The 21984-nt window shown below is 32.6% G+C and overlaps 3 protein-coding genes across 3 annotated transcripts; 1 reads left to right on the forward strand and 2 right to left on the reverse strand.

Moving 5' to 3' along the window:
- Nucleotides 1-361: 361 nt before the first annotated feature.
- LOC145592571 (glycosyltransferase BC10-like) lies at nucleotides 362-1799 on the reverse strand. Its single transcript, XM_081649072.1, has one exon. The coding sequence runs from the start codon at nucleotides 1767-1769 to the stop codon at nucleotides 432-434; it is 1338 nt and encodes a 445-aa protein (XP_081505198.1). The 5' UTR covers nucleotides 1770-1799; the 3' UTR covers nucleotides 362-431.
- A 6950-nt stretch (nucleotides 1800-8749) lies between these two features.
- On the forward strand, nucleotides 8750-10964 carry LOC145590656 (uncharacterized). The gene is made up of 5 exons (XM_081647072.1): nucleotides 8750-9017; nucleotides 9166-9280; nucleotides 9533-9650; nucleotides 10041-10793; nucleotides 10912-10964. The coding sequence occupies exons 1-5, from the start codon at nucleotides 8917-8919 to the stop codon at nucleotides 10962-10964; spliced, it is 1140 nt and encodes a 379-aa protein (XP_081503198.1). The 5' UTR covers nucleotides 8750-8916.
- Nucleotides 10965-12291: 1327 nt separating this feature from the next.
- Nucleotides 12292-17883, reverse strand: LOC145592572 (uncharacterized). Its single transcript, XM_081649073.1, has 4 exons — nucleotides 17087-17883; nucleotides 16412-16585; nucleotides 14656-15072; nucleotides 12292-13400 (listed from the first exon to the last, which is right to left on the reverse strand). Exons 1-4 carry the CDS (start codon nucleotides 17414-17416, stop codon nucleotides 12492-12494), a joined length of 1830 nt encoding a protein of 609 aa, XP_081505199.1. The 5' UTR covers nucleotides 17417-17883; the 3' UTR covers nucleotides 12292-12491.
- Nucleotides 17884-21984: the final 4101 nt, after the last annotated feature.

Here is a 21984-nt window from a genome sequence, read left to right on the forward strand (position 1 = left end):
GACGAGTAGTGCGTTGTTTGTTAGGTTATGTGGGCTTTAGAATAAAAAAAAAAAGGTTATGTGGGCTGTTATATGGGCTTGGTGCACCCATTTTGTGTGCACCATGGTGCATGTAATAACAATTGTATTAGGGTTGGGCTCCATATAACTCATATCCCATCCAAAGGTCCATTCATCTCCATTTTCTACCTCAAAGACCCACTATTGGCACTATGTTAAACCAAAGCCCAATATTAGAGAAATTCAAAAAGATAAAATTACTCACTATAAATAGAAAACTAAAACAACCCTTTTGCCTTTTTTTTTTTTTTTTTCCTTTCACTACATAGTATAAATTCACAATTGCTGACTTGCATAACTTTACCAAAATAATAAAATAAAAATATAATTAAATCACACTATTTTTACATTTTTTTTTTTAATTGGACAACCTAATCTTTGAATAGGAAATCCTTAGCTACTCTCAACAGTGGTTCTACACAATTTGGAGCAAACTTTCTAGCAAACAAAAAAGGGTCCCACCTGTGACTCACGGACAAATCAGAGCCGTTGATCTTTATACTCCCATATCTTGGTCTACTATCTCTCAGCCATCTGATCAACCCTGGGTCCACTTCCGTATCATTGTAAGTCCGCGGGTGACCGTCGTGCCGTCCTCGCCAGTTCACGTTAGTAAGTGTAGCGGGGACCACATTATGTGGGTCCACCATAGAAAGCAATGTAGGAAAATAATTCTCTTCAGGGTAGCACGTGCCAAGCGTCACGCATGGTAGCCTAAACTTCCGCCATAATTTCACATCTTCTACCACCACGCACGCGTGATGGCGCGTGATTGACCAAAATTGTGACCCTATACGGAAATCATGGAAACTTACCTCGGGGAGCATTGCGGACTCCCCACGCGCCGTCCATCTCCCCCATGCTGTCGTCTCGTTGCTTAAAATCTCGATGAAGCTCTTGTTCGATGACACAAGTGTGGTGTATGTGAAGTTGAATGGGTGGATGGGAATGCACGTCTCTGAGAGGAGGATGAACATGTAGTTATCGGGGTCGTCGATGAGCGCGTGGGATAGTAATCTACGCGCTGCTGTTATGAGTGTTAGAGTGTTCCGGCGCGTGGGCTTGGATGAGGGTATCACGCGCCCTGAGAAGACCCCGGTAAATGGAGGGTCGTATTGAGAGTTTGGGTCTGCGTGTATGTATATGTTGTACTTGCTTTTATTATTATTTGTACTCCCTGCGCCACTCTGGTTAAAGTATAACTCCCAAAGTGGCGCAAATGGGAGTGGACTGACAGTCAAAAATAGAAATGCCACCTTTTTAAGGTGGCCTCTGGTCGGATTTGGGTTGACCTGTGATGCTCGTTTAAGGAGGTCCACATCCTCCTTGTCATCCTCGGGAAGTGGTGGTGGTGGCGGTGGCAGTTGTTTGATAATAAGTGGTTTAGAAATGGTTATATTTGTAGGAGATGTAGTGTTTTCTTTTTCTGTTGGGATTATTGGGGGTACAATGGGCCTAGGTGGTGGCGATGGAGGAGGAGGTGGTGGTGGTGGCGGCGGTGATATTATTGGTGGAGGAGGTGGTGATATTGTTGGTGGTGGAGGTGGTGATAACGGCGGTGGAAGCGGCGGTGGCGAAGGTGTTACAAGGTTGTAACTAACAATATTAGTAACAATGGAGGAGGGATTGGAGGAAATGGTAAAGACAAGGGCAAGAGGGAAGCAAAGGAGGACGGCACAAAAGAGAGAAAGGGGGTTAGGGGAAAGCATTTCCCTTCACTAGCTACCATAATCATGTTAACTCACCATACTTGTTTGAGAATACTAAAGATTGTTACAATATAAAAGCAAGAATTAATAATAATATAACTTGAAATTTAGTATAAAGTGATTAAAAAATACATTCTCTAATGCATTATTCTATAATTGTATTCTTCTAGAACTATACATGTTCTAAAAATAGATTATTTTTAGAATCTTATAACTCATAGGTCCATTTTTATATTAGAAGACAAACTGGGATTAGGAGGGTTAATTAAGCAATGATAATTACTCCAAATAATGTTTTTGTTTGCTAAGCCAACTAACCTTAAATTTGCATGAATTTATGGCCGTTTGATGCATGTATGATTATGCTTAGAGGTTACTTCTCTATCGTGGATGGGGAAAAGGCGGGACACGTGGCTTCCATGCACAAAATTATACAATTTTGACGGGCATGATCTATGTTAACTTAAGGTTTATGAAATGCATGATTTTAATATTTGTATTATAGATTATGATATGTTGTATGATTCTTGTTAAACTAATTACTTGAAATTGGAGCAAAGACAAGGTGACAAGCTTTGCGGCTTCCTCAATTCTCTCATTTTGTCTTGATTTAAAGTAATCAAGTCTTTAATTTTCCCCCTAATTTCATGCATGCATTTTTATACTATAAAGTTATGTTTAAAATCATTGTTTTTATGTTTAGATGTGTTTTCTTCATTTTGTTAAGTTCACATCTACGTTAACTGGTTTATGTTGTTCTCGTGATTTGTCTTCGTCAAACATGATGTGAAATTTGTGCCTTACTTATCCGGCCTATCTTATATAACAAGTATCCATATTTTTAATACGTTTGAGAAATTTGAACTTAAGAACTGTAGTTTACCAGATTTGAGTTTGCAATTTATAATTATGATAAAACAAAATTAAGTGGGATTTTGTTTGATTCGTTTTGATGTATATTTTAAAGTATCAATTAAATTATCTTTCTGTAATTTTGATTTATTGATAGTTAAATATCAAATATTAGTAGTCAAATTTATACGTTGACAAATGTGATAAAAGAAATGTGTCAACTAAAATAAAACAAAGTAATAAGTATGAATAATTATACTTCACATGAAACTAAAAACGTGTATGATATATATTACGTAGATAAAGGTTGACGAACTTGAAATAATACTCTGTGAATTACCAAAGTAACTCTTTTTGGCATAAATTATATCATACATGTTAATTTTTACATTTAGTATGACATAATAGAGAGAAAAACAAGGACACTTGGTTTGATTTATATGACTCATAATCTAATACTCAGAACTAATAAAATATTAAAATGTTAAAGCTAAAATAATGAGTATGGCTTTGTTTGGTATGTCTAGTAAATTGGAATCAGGAATTTGAAATTTTTGGAGGTATGGAGTAATCTTCAAGGTTCACATTCCACTAGAAATTTATGGGTTGACACTTTACATTGAAGGTGAAAAAAAAAAAAATTGGAGTTTTAATCGTTCTCTTGCAAAGCCCTGTTGAGAGTTTTGGGCTAGCCCACACAAGTATTGTGGACTTATCATGCTATGCTTTATGTAAAATGGGCCGGTTAAGTTCAGAACTAGTACTGTACGTGGCAATAAATTTGTAACCCAATTTTTCCCATTGCAATCCAATCAAACATATAGTGTGCGCCAAAAATTTACCCCTTTACAAGTTTTGGAATCAAGTTTCATTTTCATTATCAGCTTTTTAAGGTGGGAATTCTCTAATCTTTTCTTGCTGATTGCAAAGGATATTAGTTTAATAATATTACTTTTCTTCACTTATCTAAAAAGTTAACGCATAAATATTTAATGATCATACAGTATAATTATTTCGATCAAGTAGTAAAGTTCATAATTGAAGTTATAGTTCAACTTTCAGTAATTTTTCATACAAGAATACTGATATGGAGTAATAACTTTAAATATACAACAAAAAAGCAATATGAATCGAAAAGTCCATAAAATTTACCTTTCAGTATCACTTAAAGTTTGGATTATTTTTCACCAATTTTCCCATAATCTATCCCGACCTAAAAAATTCTCGGAAAAATAGGCTAAATAGACAAAACCTACCAGTACAAGTGCCAAGTTGCTAGTCCTTTTCTCTTATTACAAACTTGATCGTGTCAAAGTGCTAATGAACCAATACATAATCCTATGCAAAGTACAAATAAAACTGTTAAAAGTAGAACAAACTTTACTAAGGTGACAAATTATTTACCCATGGAGTAGAGATTGTCACACCCTTGTGCCTATGTACTTTACAAAGCGTGGGGGGACTACTTGTGAATATTGAAGATATTGCTTCAGTAATTCAGTCCATGTTTTTTGGTCTTTTTATGACATGTATATTGTGACCTTTGCTAGGGAGGCCCCTTCCTAAACTTATGTTTTGTGAGGCACATACATGTATGACAAGGGCCAAGGGGTGATGGATTGATTTTCAAATTTGGACTATTTGAATATGATATGAATGAGTGTTTTTTATGTTGTATGATTTGTGTAGTGGTCCTTGATGCCTATAGGATAATCTTCGTTGCAAAAGTGAAATCTTGATGAAACAGAATTTCATCAAATACATGGTCGACAACACTATTTTTACACAAAAAAGAAATAGATTCTAAATAAGTTTGTGGACGACAAATTAAAATAAAATGTCAGGTGAAGATATAATTGAGTAGTGCAATATAATATATGATTTGAGTCCGAGACTTTAAAAAAAAAAATTAATGAATAATTCTGAGCTAAAGACGTAGTCTTTTAGGTTCGTTTATGACTACAAATATGCAAATTTAAAACTAAGTTTCATATTTTTAATCTAATTTAATCCTCAATTAACGTTCTAAACATATGTTGTCTGTGAATCAAACAATAAAAAGCTTTAAAATTCAAGGGTTTTTTTTGAAAATTTTTTAGAGGAGTTTAACTAAATTGCATCACATAATTCAATGTATGAATGTTTTCTCTTGCGGGTTTTGTTTATTACTTCCTTAGTTTCTTTATAAATGCATCATTTCCCTTTTTAAAAATTCTTATTGTATGAAAATTATGTTACTATATCTTCAATTTTGTTTCAATAGATGTTAGGACCAACACACATATACCTACTCATCTACATTCTCTCTATTAGACTAATCACATGGGCAAATGTGTAAACTAGCAGATTTTCTCTTCTTCATTCTGGTTTATGTGTCAATCTAACTCTTTTAAAAAGCAGAGGAAGTATTCATGTATAACAAAATGCCTTTTTTCTTTTAAAAAAGATGAACCTCTCTCAATCAAATCTTGCAAAAATTCAAATCATTTACCACTATTATTTTCTGTGGGGTTGTTTTTATCAAAGTACTAACTTGGTGTTATTGAAGTCACACCAAATATAAAATTATAAGGCACAAAGTTTCACTTTCTTCATTAGTGGTAGAAATTAGCGATCAGTTTTTAAAGCAACAATATCAATTCCCATGAATTTCACAACAAAGAGTAAATTAAGGATGATTAAAAACATTTATTCCATTCGATATTTTTGTTCTTCTTATTTTGACTACCTTGACCTCATAAAGTATTCAAATAATTAAAGAAAAGAACAAAAAGGATTGGAAGATGCAATTCAAAACATATCAAATTAATACACATTCACTCGACTTGTTATCTCCCATGAGGACTTGAAGGTTAAAAGCGTACACATTCTACTACTCGTACTACATAACCAGAAGTATAATACTATGTATCTTAAAGAGTTGGACCAAATTGGTTCAGATAATAATTCGGTTCTATTATTAAACAATGTCCTTTCTTTAAAATCTAGGTCATCCTACTAAAATTAAAAAAATATAAATATATAAAAAAAAAAAAAAAAAAAACTAACATTCATTAAATTGAACCTAGGACTCAAGCACTACTGAGCTAGTTGACTAATAATTTGACAAAGTGATATTACATAACTATATGAAAAAATAATCATCAAAGAAATAGCGAAAAGTGCCCCAATTTGATCCAATACATGTGCTAATGTAAAAGTCTGATTAATTATATCTTAAATTTTATAAGTATAAATTATAATTCGAAAATGATACATTGAAACAATTTAGTAACAACATTATTATCTTTTTTTCTTATTTAAATTACTAGTATTAGTCAAACTGGATTATATAAATAAAGCAAAAGGTCAACTTGAGACACTTAGGGTCTGTTCTGATTTACTGAACTGGGCTGAATTGAACTGATTGGAGCTGAACTGAATAGAGATGAAATGAATTTTTTATGAGAGAAGGAAATTAGAACCTGAACTGAAATGAACTAAACTGAACTGATTGGAGGTGAAGTGAACTGAAGTGAAATTAAGCTGAAAAAAACAAGTCCTTAATAAAAAGGAAGGGATTATAATATTATATGCAGTAAATGATATGATAAGAACCTTAGGCTGGGGTTAGCTCCTACAAAGAAGGCCCGAGTGCCGGTAAACCGACAATGACAAGAGCAAAGTTGATGGGAAAATGGGCGGTCCACCATTCCAAAATATGGGTTTTATTTGAGAAAGTCGGGTGGGTCTAAACTGCCTTTGGGTTTGGGGGAAGCAGGCATGTGGCTTTGTGGGGGACACACCCAACCCTCCCATTCAATTACTCCTTATTCTTCTTCTTACTTTGAATTATTGACAAGTGAATGTACATTAAAATAAAGTTTGAAATTTTTTGGACCTCTCAATATTATAAATCCTTGCCTTGATACATCCCTCTCCTTTTCTTTTTTATCATGTCACTATTACTTTTTCCCTTTCACTATATATATTTGGATTGGTACTATACCCTTCAGTCTGAATCGATCTGACCTCTTTCAAAATAATAGTTCTTTATAAGTTATAATATCTTACATATATGTGGTAGAAAACGATTCCTTAATTTGTTACATGTGTACAGTATGTAGTTTAGAATGATACAATCTTAATTTTTTTTTTTCCCCGTTTCTAATCCCTTTCATAGCATGTGTTATTTTGAGAGACATGTTTACTTAGGTTTCACGATATTTGACATAATCTCACAGCTTTTTATGTGTTTCTATTGCGGAGTAACTTGACTAAGTTCATTTCAAATGAACGTAATTCACTTAAGAAAATGGTCAATTTAGAATTGGCACATATATTTGAATTGGTACACACATTGAATCTAAATTGGGCTAACCTTTCTTAAAATAGTAGTCCCTCTTAAGATGAAATCCGTAATATCTTACACGCATGTGGTAGAAAGTGATTCCTTGCCACAAGTGTATCTAGTTGGAATGATAATGCTATTGATTTTTCTGTTTCTAATCCCTATCATAACATTTTTTTTTTGGATAGTTCAGTTTATTAGTGTCATGAGATTTGACATAATTTCACGTTTGTCTAACGTGTTTTTACTAACTTCATTTTGATTTTCATTGCTTAAACTAATTATTTAGTACACAATTTGGAGTACTTGTTTGTGGAGTCGTACAAATAATTGATGCATTGTAGATTTGTAAACATGAACATAAGAAATCATTTATTATCCTAGAATGACCAAGTAAATCGTAGTTGGGGTAGATGACAGAAGATGTACCAAAACTATAAACATGTGTAACTTAAAAATCATGATGTTTGAGTCAATGTTTATTGGTGATCAAAGGACTTAAATTTCTCTTGGACACACAAATGCGAATGATATCTACTTATAATAGTTAAAGGAAGAAAGTTGATGAAGGAGGAAGCCAAAGAAAAAAGGTTGTGTTTTCCACTTTTCCTTTCCATGAAAATCACGTTTGAGCTTAGAATGGTTAGCTTGATGAGAATAATGAGAGCTCGAGCTGAGCTATAGCTTAAACTTGCTTTATGAACCCGAAAATTATGACGACTTCTAGGATTTACTTTTAATATGGTGAATTGGTGATTGTCTTTAACTTTTACTTTTTCATCATGTTAAATTCATGACACATTAGATTTCCTTATTCCTCGTGTCATACATTCACACCTTTGCAATAGTATAGGGTTTAAATCTTCTTTGCTTTTGCTAAATTAAAACAAAATCATGAAAAAAGGAGACCTAGTGAAGTATTGATTGGAAGGAGTATTATGAGTAAAGACATTTCACAAGTTCAAGTTAAGTTTAAGACGTTTATGTCGAACTTTGAAATAAGACGGATGTGTAATAGTTATTGTACAAGGATGTAAAGCTAATCGAAAAATAATATAAAAAAAAAAGAATTACCTTGAGATTTGCACCACAAGTTAGGCAAAAAGCCAAAAGTCAAAAGCTAGGCAAAGTAGCCTCTTTTACTACAAATTTGCACCACAAAAATTACTCTTAAACTTGTGGGCTTGTTTGGTAAATAACTTTTCATTAGCTTTTAACTTTTGGCTTTTTCATTTGGTCAAACATTCAAAATTTGTGTTTGGTAAATGGCTTTTTCAGCCAGCTGAAAAACTGACTTTTAAGCCAAAATGAAAAAGTTACTTGGAGTAACTTTTGGCTTTTGGCTATCTAAGTTACTAATAACATCCAACAGCCATTTTACCAGCCATGTTTTTAAATTAATAAAAAGTCAAACAACCAACAAATCAGCCAACAGCCAGCAGGCAATTGCCAAACAAGGCCTATCTTTCAAAAATTCAATTCTTAAAGCACAATAAAATCATTATACATTAACTCTACTCTAGTCGATGTTTCCATGTTTGAAATAATCAGCCTTGACATATCGAATACTTAGATGTGTACCTGCATTCGACACTCATACCCTTATTCGAGTAACATACCCTATATTCAAGCAACATACTTACATACCCAATTGCATAGTTAGGGTGAAGCTTGAAGAAAACCTAGCAAAGTTGGAATTTGAATTCAATTCTCACACATTTATAATAACTAAAAGGCATTGTTATTCACTTATTTCAGTTATTTGTGAGTATTGTGAAACCTGGTAACTGCCCCCACATTAGCAAAGTAGCAACAACATAGAGTAGAAATTTCAGCCCACAAAAACATTCACTGAAAAAAATAGAGTACTCACTAACCAAACTTACTCTCCTTCTTCCCTAACTTCATCATCTTCTCCTTTCTTCTCTTTCTCTCTCTACTTTCTCTCTCCTCCCCTGTTTCAAAATGCCAAGGCCAGGTCCAAGGCCTTATGAGTGTGTTAGAAGAGCTTGGCATAGTGAAAGACACCAACCCATTAGAGGCTCCCTTATTCAAGAAATTTTCAGGTCTTTTTTTCTCTCTCTAACCCTTTACTTTCTCTCTCTAAAAACTTACAAAATCCCCTGTTTTTAATTCCTCTGTTTCTGATATTCCCCTGTTTTTAATTCCTCTGTTTCTGATATTCCCCTGTTTTTAATTTATTGGGGTTTTCAGGATTGCAAATGAGATTCATAGTCCATCAACAAAGAAGAAGAAAGAATGGCAAGAGAAACTCCCCATTGTTGTTCTTAAAGCTGAGGAAATTATCTACTCTAAAGCTAATTCTGAGGTTCACATTTCCTTAACCTTTCTTTAATTATTAAAATTAGTAACTTTTTCAGGTTTGATGTATGTATTCTTTAGGGCAAGTATAGTTATGACGTTAAAATTTATGACAAAATCACGAGTCGATTGTTGTTATTAATGTAACTACTTTTTAGCTTGTTATATGTTTCACCCAATTAGGGTTATTTAATTGTTTTTTCTTGTTGAATTCAAACTTCAATTTTTGGTTAAAAATTACAATGTGGGTTATTTTAAGGCTGAGTATATGGATCCAAAAACACTGTGGGATCGAGCAAATGATGCAATTAACACCATAATCCGCCGTGAAGAGTGCTCTGAAGATACTGGGGAGTTTTTGCAGCCTTGTATTGAAGGTATTTTCTCTCTCTTCTTTTTTCAATTTGGTGAATATGAAGAAAAGAAAGTTGAGTGCTTTGAGAAAAATTGCATAATTTACCAACTAAGTGTTGATTATTTTGATGATTTTAGCATGTAATTTGAAGTTGATGAGATACAAACGAGATTCGATTCTAGGTCTTGGTACAACTCCCGAGACTTTACCAACTAAGCTAGTTCGCATTAGTTTTAGTGGGATGATTAGGGTTCATTTTTGTATGTAAGTGTTTATTGTTGTAGACTTGGGTAATTTTAATCTGTGAAATTTTAGAAGTTCTGCTTCTTTTCTTGGTTTGGTGATTATAAGACCGATAGGTGTATGTTTGCTCGAATTATGCAATTAAAGTATATGATTCATCTTTCTGCAGCTGCTCTTCATTTAGGTTGTTTTCCTAGAAGGGCTTCAAGGAGCCAAAGAAACAATCACCCCAGAGGTTACTTGACCGGGAATCCGGATTTATCCAATGTAATTGAAAGAAATCCTAAGCCGTGTCCATCCTTTGTGCCTCACTACTCGAATTTTCGAGGAAAAGAGCCACAAAATCTAGTCCTTCCTGTTAAAAGTTGCTTAAACATTGAACCCTTCCTTTCTAGCCAAAACTGCTTGCCTGGTCAAGGTTCATTTTCATCACAGTCATATGCTGTTTATCCATTGTATTATGGTTCTTGCTCTCGACCTATAGAGCCACAACTAAAGCTTGGTGATCATTCTACTTTACGATCTGTTAGCTATGACCGCCCTGAAATTGACATGTCTCGAAACTTTTCGTTGTGTAGTGAGGATAGTACAATGAATTGGAGTCGCCAACCAAATATATCTATCAACCCACCTAATAATGAGTGTGATTTATCTCTTCGTTTGGGATTTCCTTCAATGCAAGAGGAGAAAGATGCTCAAATTAATGGTTTTCAAGAGAAAGTAAGTGTTGTGGGTTCTAAGCATGAGTCTATAGAGAGATTTTCCTTGTATCATAAGAACAATGCTGGTTCTAGAGATGAGAGTTTGGATGTAAATTTGATGGTAAGGAAGCGTAAGGCAGTTGATCAAATGAAGGATCCGCGTTATCCGTGGGAGCCAAAGTTCTTGCCAACTTACTCTAATGAAGGAACAAGTACTACAGGTTAGTAGCTATCCCGCCTTTAGTAGATGCGTAGAGAACTTCAGGTTAGTCGGCGTTGTTTATGTAAAAATGTAGTAGTTTCATATTGCGGAATGCTTTCCCATTTGGGTTGTTTCAGCTGTGCCATTTGCTAGGATGAGTCTTCTGAAAAACCATGAATTTTGTACATAACTGTTGTAACAGATGTGTTGATTTCGGCTGCATCACTCTTTTGATGAGTTTGTATCATTTAATTTAATCAGACTTTCAATTCTCAAACATTGATTATTACCTCGAACTTAATGGCTGCCTATTTCTTTGGTCCATAATGTTATTCTGCAATTTGAGGAAGTCTATACATTTTTGTAATTTGTATCCGAAAACTCAGCTGAAAGTTGAAAATTTTGGACTATTGGTATAGACATATAAATGTGATCACAACCCATTAGTTTCCGACTAATCTAGATTTGAACTAGATGACGCTCCATGGTTTGAAAGAAACCAAGACCTCTGGCTAAGTTGGAAAAATAGAAAATCTCGTAAGAGTCGATTAGACCATATAATTCATTTCTGATTTTTAAAGACGTGTGATGAATAAGAGTGCCAGGTGGTGGATATTTTTTTTTGTTGTTGTTGCACAGATTAAGCAAAGACAAATTATAAGCTGAACTTTTGTGCAACTTAAGAAATTGATGGATTTAAAAAAAAGGGGGTTTTTAGAAAGATTTGTGAGAGTTTAATTGACTTTTTTTGTTGTGGGGAAGAATGGGGTGGTTTGGCTTGTGTGCTTGGGGTGCAAAGAGATGTCTTTTTCTAGTCTCTTTAAATAAATAAAATAAAATAAAAATTGAAAAATTTTTCCAAGGTAAATTTGAGGGTGGCCCAAAGTTTGAACTTTTTTTTGATGTTTGGAATAGACAAGCCAATGTTAATAAAAGGGTTTAAAATCATATAAAAATCTAAAGTATATGTTAAATAAAAAATGAAAAAAATATATGGTCAGGGAAATTTGTCTGGTTAACAAGTAAAAATGGTGGATAACATCTCAAAAGTGGACAATATAATGACCCACCAACAACATAACATAACCATAACATTATTGGTCCCTCAAAGTGCCTTTGATCAGTCACACCTCACACTTCATTATGTTGAGGAAGATTTCATTAACTCGAGGCAAGGCAGGGAATTATGTGGGCTTAAGGTTAATTTGCTATGGTAAAGTGAAACAACATTGGTTAAAGTTTCATTAGCTTAATCAATAGACTTTTGCTCCCTATCTTTTTCCGATTCTGCGGCTGTTGAAGAGTGAGGATCTATGATAAGTGTGTTAGGTACCTAACATGTTAATTGTTTGAAGTTTTTTTTTTTTATTCCGAGTTTGTATCTTGGACTATAGATTTTCGTAAGAGAAATCTAGAGTTTGTGGTTAAGTGACGACGAAGATTCATGATGTAAAATGTAGAAAATTAGGTCAAAAGAACTCTAATTTGAAATAGCGACATGTTTGCTTGACAATTTCTGAAGATGTTTAGGATGAAGGGAGTAATTTTTTTTTTTATTATTAATTATTCTCAATTGTATGGACAAAACTTTTCAATCAATTGAAAAATGGTCAGAATTGAACTTCTCACCAGCACATCCAAGAGGTTTTCTTGTCCTAAACTAAGTTTCTAAGCAAAACAAATTAATAACAAGAATTATACACAATGAAACTATAGTCTAAATCTGTACATATTCAGTATCACCAAGAAAGTGAGGCTCAGTATCAGGAGAGGGTGTAATAGAAGTATTAGCTGTAGAAGCAGCGGAAGAATTGTTAGAACTCAGATGGAAATCAATCTGTAGCCTCTTGTACAATGCAAACACATCAATTGTTTTACCCTTAGCCTCTTCTTCTTTTAGCTCTCTCAGCGGAATAGCGGCTAAAAACCTCTTCATGTACTCCCTACAACACTCCTTTCCTCTACAAATCACCTTATCTTCGCCTTTCTCCTCCTTTTCCTTGTCGTTCTGCTCAAGCATTAATGTTGAATCATCAAATTTTAGGACATATGCTTGGTTGCACCCTTCATAAAGTCGCTCTCCTAGGGAGTCAATGATGTAGTTCGCGTTAGCCTCAACCTTTAGTATAAAGAAATGCTCGTTCCACCTCACAATATAGACTCTTGGCTCTAACTCATGTACGTCTGTATTGATTTCTTTCCAAATTTCATCGAAGGAAGCAGCGTCTTTTAAGTGGTCGAACTCCTCAGGATGGAAGAACCCAAATCGAGAATTGTTCCAAAGAACAGCAAGGGGTCGGAGTTCAGCACTTATAATGGTTTCAAGATCAAAATGGCGGTCAGGGTTGTTTGACTCGTCATTGCAAAGCTTTCTCCACTCTAAGGAGCCCTCAGTGATGAGGCGATCAAACACCGGTCCTGTCAACGACATGACTCTGTTGAGTTGGAGCCAGTGGGCGATGATTGCCACAATTGCAGCGCATGCACTCTCCCCTGCTGCCTTCTCACTTCGTTGGTCAAACGAGGCGAAAAACACACTGGCTTTGAGCTTTGTTTTCCCATCTCTGCTCACCAATTCCCTTTCCTCCCAACTGCTAGGATTACAAGACTTCTCAGCATCAGCATCCTGCAAAATGATTGTGCATATATTAAAGATTGCTCATATAAATGCAAAATAATTTAAGTGTAGCATTATTGACTCAAAAAGTAACTAAAATGTTATTGCATTAAAGAATCCACATCAACATGCCTTACAATAGCAAAGGTTTTTTTTATAAGCAAAATTGGCCGTAACACCCTGAAGTATGACTTAGGTGCATTAAGCACCCTAAACTTTTTGTAGTAGCTAAAAGACCACCGACTATGGTGTTAGGTGCGTCAGGTGCCTTAAATGATATTTTTTAATAATGTGCACATAAAGGACTGATAAAAAATTTTGAGATATAAAGGAGGAAAAAATCTAGGTCTTTTTGAATAGACCATTCGCTAAGGCTAATGGAGTTCGATGGTCTCACATCAAAGATGGTGCTAGTGGTATAACATACACTAATATGGAAGGATGTCTATATAAAGACTATGATTCCAAATGTTCAAAAACATGATGTTGTATAAATTATTGCATATCCTTGGAATTATGAACCCTACCCTCCACTCAAAGGAAGATAAACATCAAAATAATTAACAAAGAAAAAAGGAAATGTGGGATCCATAAATGACCCCATAACCTTAAAAAAGAGGAAGCATGAATCTCCCTAAAAACTGGATTGTTTTGCCAGCTTTTGTGTTCATTGACATTTTATGCTATGCCCTTTTACAAAAACAAAATTTGTGGGACTCATCTACATTGATGTTTGTGTGTTTTTAAGCATAGATGGGGCCCCCTTATTAGCATTTTCACTCTTGTTGTGTGCACTTTGATTATTAAGGCCCTACTTAATGTCTTTGAAAGTCTGAATATTGACTCCTTAAGTCCTCATTAGGTTTATTTTTAGGAGGAAGACATTTTCCTAAAAATGGAGTAATAATTATTAAAAGGCAGATTAGTTTTTTCTTGTTGTAGATATAATGATTAGTGACATGTAGCTATATATTGACAATATTGTTGCTACCAAACCTTATTTTCCAAATTTTGTGCATGTGATGAATTAAAATCTTTCTTTCGAAAAAAAAAATTCTCATCATATGCAAAACTTTGACTATTAATCTTTCTAAATTAAACTATGCCAACTAACCGTATATCCTGTTGTATCTCTATACTCTATTCTTTTTACTCGTGTGAAGATCAAAATGCATATTAATCAAGGTTCGTTGTATTATGTGAAACATAGTTTAAGCAAAGGTATACATACCACAATAGATGGTTTAAGCAAAGGTATACATACCACAATAGATTCAGCCTTGGGATCAACTTTCTTCATGGATTTTCTTCTCTTCCATTTCCAAAACCCTCCTTTCTTCACCAAGTCCAACTGAGTCTCCGAGCTCATCGAGCTCTTCGACTCAGTCATCGAGTTGTTTGACTCATCGCCGCTTTTGTTGCTGGATGCTACAACCACGTACTCATTCTCGGAGTTGAATGTAGTAGCTAAAGACTCTCCCGAGTTCTTCAAACTAAGTTGTTTCCCAAATAGCCTAGGCTTGTTTTTCTTAGCCTTCTCTTGTGTTAATGAAGCCCCTTGACTATTAACTCTCCTTAGCAAACTCGCTTGGTCACTCGAGTTTTGTACGATTCCGAACGAGTCGTGAGATAATGTACGCGAGTGTGAGGTGTTTTTCATCTCTATCAAGCTCACAACTACCTGCATTAGTGCAATATTGCATTTTCAAGGTTAGTTTTGGCTCAGGAGAACTCATCATCTTTACTCGTACTCTTTCTTAATATTCAGTAGCAATATTTTTATGTTCATTAATGCATGATTTTTTATGTTCATTAATGCATGATTTCAATCACTAACATTTTTAGTTTATATTGTAGTAATTACATCTACTTATAACACATTCAATGTTAGACATATGAAATATCGGCATATATCTAACATTCAATGATATAACCTTAAATCGAAAGTCATCATTTTTTCTGAAAAAAACTTGTATTTATTAGTAATTAATCATAATTATTTGATCAAATACTCTAAACTTCTCTACTTCATTTTTAAGTTAAGACATTATAACAACCGAAAACAATTTAAAAAATAGTCTAGACAAAGACATTACCAATTAAAATAAGGTTATGTATGACATTTCACATTATAATTAAAAAAAAAAAAACGTACGTACATAGTTTGACAAGTACTTGTATAGTTGTATATGACAAATTTCAATGTACTTTGATGAGTAAAGTCAACCTTTAAAAATAATTAAATAAATTGAGGTAGAACAATAATAATTCTATGTTCTGCCTTTTTCTCTTGCTCAAGAGACGTGTAACTTTTTGTATTAATTTTAGTCGTTTAATCATCTTGGTTTCTAGACATGGATTATAAAACTATAATGTTAGTTTTGTATTTGACTCCCAAACAAAATGATGATTACTTAATCATATTGGCCTTATTAAAGTATTTTTATTTGATTAATAGCACAAGGATATACTCCGAATTATATTCATACGAATAAAACAAACACATTGGTATCACGATATATTATAAGTTTATAACAAAGTTTGACAAGAAAGTTATATAATAACTTAGGGCAGAGGATGTTGATTGAGTACAAAGAATTCGTCAATTGAGGTTGGCTTATTGCAACGGAAATCATTGACCAGACAACTATGATCACATGAAATTATACTAAATCTTTAATATTGGTCTACTATACAGAATCTATGCTAACCTTTTCCTTCATTCTTGTCTTTCTTAAGTTTTTTTTGGTTGAATTCCTTTTTCATCAAGTCTTTTCTATAGTTATAAGAAAATGAAAAGTTCGTAACAATAATCTTAACAGTACTCATAAGATTCCACTTTAAGTTAATGTTCACTCTATCTGTATTCAGTTGTCGCATTATTAATTTTAGACAAAACGAGCATATGAGCATTCGATTCTCCAACTTTAAGCCATTTCTAGCTAAATAAAGCATATAATTAGTAATCATTTTTGTATGATAAAAGGCAAACTAAGAAAAATGATAATAATGTTGCTTACTTGAAGAGAAGGTTCCATGGAAACTCCATCCAATTCTAAAGAAATGGGTAAATTTTGCTGAATTTGCGCCTCCTTATTAGAAGCTAATTCTCCTAAATTTAATTTTGTCTTCCCTATTACTTGCATTTTACCGCTTGATGATGTTAATGATGATGACGTTTCTTCACTCTTCCCCTGTAAAATTAGCCAAAGGTAATATAATTATATCATTTCAACATTCATAATTACGCCAAATTAATACAACGATAAAATTATACGGAGTATTTAATTTATCAAAATACGAAGTACAAAGTATATGCTATAATGCTTTTTAAACACGGGAAAGTATTTTAATATAAATATAAAATCTTAGAAAATATTTCCAACTAAATTGGGGGATAAATACAAACAAACAAATCCACAAAAATGATTCCACCCCTTTTTCTCAAATCAAGAAAAATCCAATTTTATATTTGCATACATATAAACATGCTTAACTAAAGCAGTTGAGAGAAAGAGTAAAATTATTGGTAAATATATTGCGACAAAACTAGTATACAACGAGTTTATTCTATACAAACATTAAGCTAAGTAACCCCGAAAATGTAAACATCTAAAATAAACTATTCATAACACATAAAACTTTCAAATAATTAATTATGCTCATTAAAAAAACAGAGCAAGTAAAAAACTTACCGAAAGTATGTGGAATGAAACAATCCAAGGAGCAAATGAAGTGGGCTCCTTAGAATTGATTGAAAAACTGCAAATATGATCGAATTCATTGCTCCATTCAATGGGTTCACCTAATTTCAGAAGCTCAATTTCATTGGAGAATACAGTTCGATTTTGATGAGATTTCTTGTATAATGAAGAAAATCCAGACTTTTGAGCTCCTTCCCAAATCACTTCAATTGCCATTTTTACTCTTTCTTTTTCTAAAATTGGTAATCCTTCAAGCTTTAATCCCTTCAATTTTACTTGGAATTTCTTTGTTGTTGATCCTTTTCCTGACCAAATTGCCATCTTTTCAATCCAAATTGTACTAAAATAGAGGAGGAAAAACAGAGAAAAATGCTCTGTTTTTTTGTTTTTTTTGGGTAGAAAATGGTGTAATTAATCAATCTATGCAAAGAAAGATTAAGTCTTTATGTGTTTTTTTTTTTTTTTTTTTTTTTTTTTTGGGGGGGGGGGGGGGGGAAATAATGTTGGAATTGGAAAATTAATGAAAAAATTTGAGGATGATGAAAATGGTGGATTAGTGAAGAAGTTTGTGGAGAATTAAAAAAGATGAATGAAGAAAAAAGATTATGAATTTGGGGGTGGGATTTAGTCTAAGAAAGCTATTTATATTTATTACATTCTCATGTCATTAGGTTGAATAGTTTTAGAGGGAAAAGGGACTTGTTTACTTGGTAACGGCCCTAAGGAAAACAACTCGTGAGACCAAAGTTTTTTTAATTTTTTTTTTATTTGGGTCTTCTCAACCATCATTTTCTTTTCTTTTTGTTCTTTTTTTTGGCCTTTTTTATTCCCTTAGGATAAGAGTTGGATTTAGTAATTGCCGTATAAAATAACTTCCAATTCTATCATAAAATTATAGCATATTGGAGCACTTTTGTCGACAATATTTTATGTATAAACAGTTGTATATATAATACAGAAAATACTTGGCATTTTGCCCCATTATTAATGTTCCTTTAATAAGGTAAAAGTATTGTACGGTGAAGATCTTCCATTTGTGCAAGTTCAGGGATGGGGTTGGAAGATTATGTTAAAAATATATTATACAATTAGGTGTCCTAAAATATTACTTACTAAAGTACTCATACTTTATATTACTTCGTATATATTAAGATTATCAACATGAAATATATCAAATACGAGATAATTTCCCTAATATTCTAACAATACACTTTGCATTATATATCTATTTGTGCAAGTATATTCATGTATTTTTTTCTTCAACTATTTTAGCTTATTATATGTAGGTTTGTGAGGTTAAGGTTACGTATTTCATTACGAGTATTACATTACGAAGTATTATTATTATTCAGTATTCCATAAAATAATAATACAATGATGTGGCACGTGGGGAAGTAAAATGACAGGTAGGATGGTGGGAACCAAGAAAAGTACGTGGAATACGCGTAAGCAAAAAGAACAAAGAGAAAGAACAAGCCGGATAAACTCGCTTCACCAAACCAATCATCTTCTTCTTTAAAAGAAAAAGGGCATTTTATTTTGACACATCAGATGTCATCTAGAATCTAACATGCTGGTGATTCTTCACCAAGTAACAGCCACCTTATCCTTTGCCACGTAATGGATAATTGGTGACTTTCACGGAAAGTTGTCTCACAATTGGGTACGTAATCACTAACGCGTTACTATACTTTTATATTTCCTTTTTTGTGCTTAATCTATATTGATCTTCTCCCTCTTTATTTATGACTTACTAGTTTTAGGAATTTTATTAATTATAAATCTAAAATATTTTCTCAAATGGCCAAATTTGATAGTTAGACTTCACCCAACGCCCAAATCTACCTACAAATTAGTTTCATGTTTACTTCCGCCACATTTTATTTGCATTATTTCATTTTTGTCTATGTCTCAAATTATTTTTTTTCTTTCTTAAAAAAACAAAGGTATCCAATATCTAAGGTTAGAATTTCATGAAGATATAATTTATTTTCTTTGGAATGACCAAATATGTGCCAATTCGTATTATGAGTTATGAGTTGTGATGACGAATATAATTTTCCTCATCAATAGAATTGTACATAACATTTTGACATTTACACAAACAATTCGTTTAATAATGAACAAAAGAAGCAACAATCTTCAAGTAAGCCAATAAATTTTTTCCTCTAAATTGTCCAAAGTAACAAACAAACACCAATATACAAGTACTGAATTACCGATTTGAATGACAATTGATATGCCGTATTCAATAGAGGTTACAATAGTAGTTTTATGAGTGATTCCTACTTTATAAAAGTTGAGTCATATTCTCATCATATACAACACTATCTTTCTCTATCTATTCAACACTCACAAATAAATTTAAACCTCATTTGTTACACATAATATGAGCAAAAAAAAAAACAAAAACGGATGAGCCCTGAAATTCAATTAGCATGTAATCATTTCACTTTGATGGTTAAAAAAAATCGGTTAGTTTAATTTTAGAGATGCTATATTAATTTAGCCCAATCCAAAAGCTTTAGCGGGAAAAAGATTTTGAATAGAATAATAAACTCCACTCAGGCAAGCCTGTTTGCGTTTTGGCCCAAATCCTAATACCTTGTTTGAGGTGGGCCCTAACCCAACGTACCACTCATGAGCTGATCCAAGACTATAATCAAATAAAATTTCAGCTTTTCAGGTATATTCTAATTTTTATTTTTTTTAAAGGTAAGAAGAAAGATTCTGATCGTACCTCAGCCTTCATTCAGGCATATTCTAAATGATATTATATTATAAGTTGGTGTATATGTTTTCTGAAATTTCACTTTACGCATTGCGCTCATGTAAATTTAGAACAACCATGCATATATAAAGTGATTTAGTTTATGGTCTAACCTTATTAGATTTATTTAAAAAGAATGGATATTAAGGGCCTGTTCACTTCAGCTTAATTTTAGTTCAGTTCAGTTCAGATCCAATCAGTTTAGTTCAGCTCCAATCAGTTCAGTTCAGTTCAGCTCCTAATTTCCTTCTCTCATAAAATATTCATTTCAGTTCTATTCAGTTCAGTTCAGTTCAGTTCAGCTCCAATCAGTTCAACTCAACTAAGTTCAGTTCAGCTCAGTTTAGTAAATGTGAACAGACCCTAAGCAGACTTTTTTTTTTTTTTTTTTTTTTTTTTAAAAAAAAAAAAAAAAAAAACATATAAAGAGATTTCTAATTGACACAGTGAAGCATAAATAAAAAAAGAAATACTCGTGCCACTATTTGGAGAATTAGGCCAACTAACGAAATTCAAAAAGGTTTCTTCTCTTTAAGGGTAGTTGTGTTCAAATGAAATTTTTTTAGGTCAACTAGATTAATTGACATTGATCAATTAGAGAGTATATGCTCTAAACTTTATCATACACCTTAGCTCATTTAGTTTTTAGATTAATTTCATACAAAGTAATACAAATTCTTACATACATGTACACCCATGTATCCCTATAATTATGTAGGTTAACATAGTATAATGGTGAATTAATGTTTTAGGATAATGTATTCGAGATAATCTAAAATATTATTACCTTGAACTAGCTAGTGTATAACTTTTATAATTAGGAAGATGTAGAGAAAGATGTAATTACGGAGTATTATTTCTTTTTTTGTGAATGACAACTAATTTAATTGGTCAAGACTCTTATACTCACGACTTGCTATCAAATTTCATCTACTTCATTACTTTACGTGGCTCAATTTACATATACCAAAAGTAATCTTCTCCCCTTCTTCCACGCATACGTTTACATATGTCGTTGCATGATTGAGTGATATTAATCACTACAATAATTAAAGGCATGTCTCTTGCAATAGTTACAAATTTAACGTAAGTTGTTGTAAAACATTACAATTAATTACAAATTAATGGACCATTACAAGAATACAACAACCATTCAATAGTATTTAAGGATAATTATACTGCATACATCGTATCATAGGTTGATTCAATAGACTTATAGCACGTTCGTTCTTTCTCCCTCCAAATTTTAACTCTCATGTAGACTACTACGTATTAGACTAGCTAGCATCATCTATCAAAGTTTTGATCAACTATTAATTACGTATTGGTTGCGCATGATCTTCTAACTACACTAATAATTATTAAAACCCTAAATTTAGTATTTTATGAATACTGTACCTTATTATACTTATATATTAAGGGAATTGATACCTTATTATTAATATGGAGAGATTTGAAAAGATTCGACATTGTTAATTCGATTACATGGTGACATACTATTGGAACATCCAAATTAATTACGAAGTTTATAATTATATTTTATATCTCGGACTAATCATATACTTAGGTTCGCTACATTTAGTGGGTTACGTCAACTATCCATGCAACTTAAGTTGTAAAATCACTAATGATATTATTTAAATCATTTAATTAGCCAAACCAAATCTGGTTTAGTGTTCTGATATTTCATATTTTATTTAAAGAGAAATAATGGAAGGCATTTCAGGACTCGGAATCAATTCTCTAATAATGGGCACTCTTTTCTTTTGTCTTTGCATTTACACCTTCGTTTTTTTGGTGCAAATGAGAAAACAAAAGTTTGATTAATAAGATTTATGGAGTATAACTTAAAATTTGTTTATTATACATTTAACAATTGAGTTCGTATCGATTTTAATGTCCAAAGAAAAAAAAATAATTAGAAATATTATTATATTATTTTACCTTAATTCAATAATGAAATCATCTAATAATAAATTAATCTTTTTACGGAGTATATATATTTATTTTTAATGATAAAAAATTGAAAGCATGCAATAGGCCAGGTGTCACTAAACGATAATTTGATAAATGATATCGCATTTGTTACATCCTTTGGTAACAAGACCACACGCACGAT

This window comes from Chenopodium album, chromosome 18, assembly GCF_948465745.1.
Source record: "Chenopodium album chromosome 18, dcCheAlbu1.1, whole genome shotgun sequence".
Lineage (NCBI taxonomy): Eukaryota > Viridiplantae > Streptophyta > Magnoliopsida > Caryophyllales > Amaranthaceae > Chenopodium > Chenopodium album.